Source organism: Cystoisospora suis (assembly GCF_002600585.1).
Source record: "Cystoisospora suis strain Wien I chromosome Unknown contig_2358, whole genome shotgun sequence".
NCBI lineage: Eukaryota > Apicomplexa > Conoidasida > Eucoccidiorida > Sarcocystidae > Cystoisospora > Cystoisospora suis.
Window position 1 is genome coordinate 4680 of NW_027155157.1, and position 7101 is coordinate 11780.

General features: G+C 41.5%; 1 protein-coding gene across 1 annotated transcript in view; it reads right to left on the minus strand.

Annotated features, from left to right (window-relative positions):
- The window catches only part of CSUI_004919 (aaa family protein), a 9587-nt gene that overhangs the window by 737 nt on the left and 1749 nt on the right, over positions 1–7101 (minus strand). Inside the window, exons 3-10 of the mRNA XM_068065100.1 lie at positions 6874–6973; positions 6106–6407; positions 5378–5448; positions 4902–4952; positions 4350–4436; positions 3437–3510; positions 2395–2443; positions 1411–1596 (exon numbers count right to left, since the gene is read on the minus strand). Coding sequence (XP_067922925.1) covers positions 1411–1596; positions 2395–2443; positions 3437–3510; positions 4350–4436; positions 4902–4952; positions 5378–5448; positions 6106–6208 — 621 coding nt within the window. The 5' untranslated portion in view covers positions 6209–6407; positions 6874–6973. The remainder of the gene's footprint in view (positions 1–1410; positions 1597–2394; positions 2444–3436; positions 3511–4349; positions 4437–4901; positions 4953–5377; positions 5449–6105; positions 6408–6873; positions 6974–7101) is intronic.

Below are 7101 nucleotides of genomic sequence, written 5' to 3' on the forward strand. Positions count from 1 at the left end.
TTCTGTCCTCCCTCATCTTTTCTTTTCTACTCCTACTACTACTATACCTACTCCTAGTATGACTACTCTTACTATGCTTACTCCTACTGCTACTTCTATCTACTGAGTCTTGAAGAAAGGCGTGGGGAATAGCAATGAATGAAGATGAGACGAAGAGGGCGGGGGCGAGGAGGAAGGGAAGGCAAGAAGGTTGGCATTCTTTCTTTTTTTCTTTCATTTACGCATGCATGCACTCCTCCTAAACCTACGGCAAGGGCGAGGAGAGCAGAGCTCTGTGCAGATGCAGATGTACTAACGACTCCATTGCCATAAACACCGTACAGAGAGAGAGAGAGAGAAATAAAGAGATCGATAGAATAAGACAACTGATACGAAACAAAAAAGAGAAAGGATTGAGAAGGAAAAAGGGTGTAGCTAGAACTCGCGTCTTTATCTTTCTTCTTCTTATTCTTCTTATCATTTCTAGTATGTAAGGGGTTTCTTTATTTCGATACAACTTGTCTATCTACTTTCTTTCACAAGAATGCGTTCCGACACACGAGCTCTTTCTTCCCTTCCCTTCTCTTCAAAACTCTCATGCTTGCGACAGGGACATCCATACAAGAAAAGAAGAAAAAAACAACAAGAATAGAAAGACTATCTTCATCTTTATCATGAGAAGGAGAAGAATGCAAACACAAACATACACAAACATATATACATATACATATATACATATATATACATATATGATATGTACATCTATATCTACATATATATATATATCATATATACGGGTAGTAATCATATATATGTAAGTATATCTCTGTATATACGGGTAGTCATTATATCTATACCTCTCTATATAGACGGCGCACATAGGAATCTCTGTGTGTTGGTATGATAGAGCTCTTTAGATAGAAAGGTCGATGTGTAGCATGTGACACATCGAATAGAAAAGCCCGTTCAGGATGACCTATAGAAATTCACATACAAACCTTCCTCTCTTCCTCCTATACAAACTTGAGAAGTACATACATGTACTACTAGACTCGTGACGGGTATAGGCAGTGAATATAATACATATAAAGATACGTGAATATATGCGTGACTACTCCTTGTATTGGCATGTCTACCTTCACACAGAGAGAGATAGATCGACTTCCCTACGCACACCTGAAGCCGCAACTGCGACGCACATACTCTCCTATCGATACTAGAGTCTATAGCAAGTCCCGCATATACACGCCATACACTCATACATAACTCCTAACCACATATATATATATATATCTATATATATATACAGAGAGAGAGGGGGGGGGTATCCACCTGTATGTACGGACATGTGTGAGAGGTGATATATATGTGTATAGGAAATTTTCTATTCCAGTTTGTAGTGAGAGGAGAAGTATCGATGAGGTGTCTTACCTCTTGGAGAGCTCCTAAGAAGTCTTGATAAGAGATCGGTCGGAAGGCATGTCTATCAGGCACATTCTGTATGCCTCCATAGAAATGGACCGTCTCGTCGTAACTTCTTTCAGATGCTGTAACGCATAAACTCCTTATATCACTTCCATTCCAACCTTCCACTCGAGACGCTAAGGTCGTAAGCTCCTACAGTACACTCACTCACATTCCTGCAGCCTAGCAATGCCTCACTAAGACTACCCACTTAAAGTATCATAAAGAGATAGATTGAAGATAGATAGATAGATATGTAAAGAGACCGGTGGGATAGAGGAAGAGACGGAGAGAAATGTCTGGCGAAGGAATGATCGGAGTGGTCTGTGTGCCCCCTTTGTCTACAATGAGCTATTCGAGTGCTGATACAAAAGAGAAGAAAAAGTCTTTTTCTATCCTCTCATATCTAGATCTTTCTCTTTAGAGATCTCTAGAGACAAAGGGTGAGAGATGCACTGACTAAGACTCTGGGTGAGGCATGAAAGCAAAGAGGCCACGCGAGAGCTTCAAAGAGACGAGACAGGAATGAAGAATAGTCGTCCTCGAGGTGTCTCTCTGTCTCCTGCATGAGGGTGAATGGACTTGAGATTTCTTTCTTTTCTGGTGTATAGACACCTGCATGGTTGGGGTGAGGTGAGATTCCTTATTTCTTAAAGAAAACGGGAGAAAAAAGAAAGCATTTCTTATCTCGAGGGATAACATCCCGGGGCGGAACGATTGAGCGGAGACTTCTGCGGTCCTTCTCCTCCTACGGTGTATGTACACCCGAGATACACCACCCAGTACACACCGGAAGATGAAGAATGAAGATGATTAATTCTCTCCTAAATAGAAGGCGCTCTACAACTAGCAGAACAGATGTAAGGGAGAAGCGAAGAAAAAGGTTACCCTTTGCTCTTTCTTTCTTTCTTTTCATTTGTATTTGTATTCGGATCTTCTCCATTGTCTTACTTCATCGTTAAGAGCACATCCACCAGAAGATTGCTTCTGCAAAACATTTCTAAAGATCAAGAAAAAGACGAAAGAAAAAAGAGAAGAAAGAGAACAACAGAGGAGGGGAAGAATCGAAGGGAGAATGAAATGGAGACATGTATATAATAAGATCATCATGTTAACGAGATGTCTAGCTATCTATCTAATAGCTAGCTAGCTCGCTAGCTATCCAGATATAACAACGTAACGAAGAGAGATAAGATTCCTCATGTGTCTTACATATGTTTCTCTATCAAGTTAAGTAAAGAAGTCATACACCTTTCTCTCTGTCTGTCCCGCCCGAGATTTCTTGCGCAGTCTTTTCTTCTTTTTCTTTCTTTCCAACCGTAGCTACACTCCCATATAATCCCTCGCCTCGGACAAACGACTTAAGGTAAAAAGAAGAAAAGAAAGAAGAGAGGAAAGGATAAGAAAAGGAAGAGAGAGAAGCGATCTTATGGAGTCCCTTACACACGACGATGGTAGATATTTGGACGGGTAGAGGAGGGACATGATAAAGCCACACAGCGTAGAGGTGACTGGACTTCTGCCTAAGCTAACACGAAGAAGAAAAAGAAGAGAAACCTTCAGTCAAAAAGCAATTCCCGTGAACGCGCTGAGAGAGAGAAAGAGAGGGAAAGATAGAAAGAGAAAGAAAGAAAATCTAAAGACGACACAGTAATGAAGCAAGCAATCTATCAAGGAATCTTCCTCACAGGAGATAGAAAAGCAGACAGATTGAAGATGGATTAAAGATAGATGCATAGGGGATAGATTGAAGATAGATAGAGAGTTACACTGAAGCTTTATTTAGAGAGAAGAATATTGATAGGTTAATGAAAGATGGATAGACAGAGGTGACGGTGTGTATAGGGGGAATACGTGACGCCTTAGCAAATTCAATTGGTGGGTCTGAAAGGGGAGAAAGAAAGAAAGAAAGGCCTGGGACCTCTCGCCATGAAGAAGAAGATTTCGTGATTCGATTGCTTTGGGAGGCGTCAGTCACCTCGGCTTTGTCTACCTAATGAGAAGTCGCCGAGCATCGAGATCTGGGAGAGGCACTAGAACGCGCTTCGACAGTCGACGTATAGCTGCCTGAATAAGGAAAGAGGAAGAGAAAGAAAAAGAAGAGAGACCAGGCGCATAAGAATTCGCAGGCACATATGCAAAGAAGAAAACGAAGAAAAAGAACAACGAGCCGACGAAGAAAGACACACAGGTGGAGAAGATCTCCCTCTTCTGCCCCCTCTCACGATAGCTAGCTATCCACTCCCTTGCTATCTAGCTAGCTCTTGTCCTCCGAAGATGGAGATGTCTAGAGACCCCAGAAAAGAAGAAGATGAGGGGACACATTCTATTGCCAAGATCAAAAGAAGATACGCAACTCGAAGCCATGAAACAACGGAATGAAGAAAAGGAAGAAGAAGAAGAAGAAAAGAAAAAGAAGAGTTGTCTCCTCTCCTCAGACTTCATTCGCTCACACTAAAAGAATCGAAGCGAAAAGAAAAAAGCGTTATCTACTAGTGGGTTGAAACGCCTGCGAGCTATGCAATTAGAAGAGAAATAATGATAGACACATGAGAATGCCTATCTAGCTATCTATAGATAGATATATCGATACACATTACATCTGACTTTTATCCAGCTATATTTAACCCTTCTATTTATCTATCCTTCTTTAATACGTCTATCTGTGCATTCATCTCTGATCCATGTATCTTCAAGTGCCGCCTCATCATCTCCTATCTCTAGAAGGGGGAGAAGAGAGAAGGTGTTTCTTCTTCTTCTTCTCTCACGTTCTCATCATCTACCGCCTTAGCCCCTCCTAAAGCCTGGCGAGATACCCCTGAAAACGCCCTTTCTTCTTTCTTTCTTTCATTCTTTCTTTCTTTTTGATATGTCTCCTGCTTCCTCCCAGTAGGAGTGTCTTATACCTCGTCGAGCATATCCGGCCGATTCGTCGCTCCTACTACAACGAGAATCTTGTCATTCTCACCGTCTCCGCAACTACTCATGCCGTCCTAAAGAAAAAGAAGAGATAAGAAAGAAAGAAAGAGTGAGATAGAGAGAGAGAAGAAAGAAAGAGTGAGATAGAGAGAGAGAGAAAGAGCCGGATGGATGGATGCTGTCGAGTATAGAGATTCTCAGTTTCTCTGAGCCCAGGGGTTTGTGAGGAATGAAGTAAAAAAGGGACATGAAGGGAATGTACATACACCTCACGGACAGAAAGCAAGAGTGAGAGAGAGAAAGAGAGAAAGAGACCGTCGCTTATGCAAGCTTCTTTTCTATACATCACGTAGTGTATACACAGTCGGGACTAGACATAAAGAGATACGTACGCCAAGCAAGGAAAGAGACGTCTTTCCTATTCTTCTTCTTTTTCTTCTTCATGAGGCATGTCACTCGACTTCTTGCTGGTTTCCCTCTCTTCTCTTTTGCAAGCTCTTCTGAATTTTCTCGATATTTCCCTCGTTCTTTGCTCCTACCATCATCTGGAGGAGTTGATTCTTCATTCGAATACTCGCGTCGTCTTCTTTCTACACAAAGCACACCACCAACAGAAGGAAGAAAAAGAAAAAGTAGATTTGCCAGAAAGGAAGCAGCAGAGAGGAGTTTGCCTCTATCTCTCTCCCTGTCTTTCCCCGTCTCTCTATCTATCTTTGATCTATCTCTCTATGTGTCTTTGAAAGATTCTCATGTGCATAGAAAAGCTCCACATGAAGGAGAGACATATTGAAGAAAGATGGCGAGCTCTCCTGCCTATCCATCTTCATGTATCTGTCTTTGCTGTATGTCCCTTTTATCTCTCTACATACACTCGCGTGTCTAATGAGGCCTATCATGTGCATGAACTCACACATACAACTCGAAAGGTGGGAATGAATCTAATCTGTCTATCTTCTATCATTTATCTATCTCCTATCTCCAATCTATCTAGATATTTTCTTCTTCTCTTTCTTACCTCTCTCCGCTTTCCGAGTAAGGAATCGATCTCGTCAATAAAGACGAGAGAAGGACTATCGGCCTCTGCAACTAAAGGTAGGAAGAAGAGAAAGACATTCCATTGAAAAAAACACGACCACCAGCATAATGATGAAAATATCACAGACACATACATAGACAAGAGAGAGAGAAAGACAGAAGGAGAGAGAAAGAAACTGAGACAAGGACGTCTTGCAGAAAGACACGACGCACATGCATGCACATCTGAGAAATGACACGCAGCCAGCAGACTGTCTTTTTATCTATCTATTTATTTAACTAACTTTTGATATATCTATCGTTCTCCAATCTACGTATCTATCTATCTATCTATCCTTAATCTATCTACCTATCTAAAGATAGCTATCTATCTAGCAACCTAACTTTTGATCTATCTGTCTTTAGTCTACCTATCTATACCTATTCTAACCGTCTATCTCTCTGACTATCCATCTTTAATCTATCTGTCTACCAAGCGGACTTCTAAGGTGTGTTCCTCCCTCTTTAAATCTATGACCGCCCCATACGAGCAAGAATGTGAGATAGATAGATAGATAGATCGTTTAAAGATAGATAGACTGAAGATAGAAAGACTGACGATAGATCGGAGACAGGTAGATAGCTAGCTAGCTAGATAGACTGCAGATAGACAGATAGATTGAAGATCGATAGATGGATCGAGATGTGTCCGTGAGAGTTAGGTGTTACCTTTGAAGAGGGCTTTAATAAGGGTTTCCGTTTCTCCATGGAATTTGCTTATAATAGAGGAAGGAGTCACTTCAAAGAAATTCGCTCCAGAAGAGGCGGCCATCCACTTAGCTAAAGTTGTCTACAGATAGACAGGCAGATGAAAACGCAAGCCACTCCGGGGGGAGGGGAGACGAGTCACGTCATACAGACTAGAGAGAGAGACGGGAGACTCAGATGTAGATTGATAGAGAGATAAAAAAGCGCAGAGAGTCAAGAGAGGGAGAAAAGAAAGAAAGAAAGGAAGAAGAGGTGCCGTTTCCCTAAGGAAGAAGGAAAAGATACAGGCATGGGAGAGAGAGAGAGACAGAGAGAGAGACAGAGAGAGAGACATGTAAAGATATATGGGCAGGGGTGGATGTACACCCGAAAAGATTTGAAGATGATCGGTGGTTAATAGGGTGATACACTTCACTTTTCATCCATCTGATCAATCTCTCTGATTCCGCTCTGTCTTTTATGCTCTATCCACTCATCTATGTAGACAGACACTTATATACATATCTGTATACATGCGGAAGCCTCTCTCTCTGTATATAGAAATTCATATACATGTATCCTCGTCTACAAGCCACACTCTTACCTATGTGCGTAAGGACGTCTAAACGTACACCCACACCTCTATCTAACTGTCTGCACCTTCGTATATGGCCTTTATATATATATATATATATAAATATATATATAGAGAGAGAGAGTGTGTGTGTATGAGTTTAGATGGCTGCTTGCCTTTCCAGTGCCAGGGGGTCCGAAGAGAAGAATTCCTCGAGGAGCTCGATGAAGACCCACGTGAAGCTCAGGCCTAAGTATTGGATTGATTATCTTATCACTGCATGCATGCGCATGCATGCAACAAAAACAAGGAGGTTCCCACCAGAGTGAAAAAGAAATTCCCCTGGAAGGATATCCCATGTACTACTATATAGATCTGCCTACTATATGCATATATATATATAT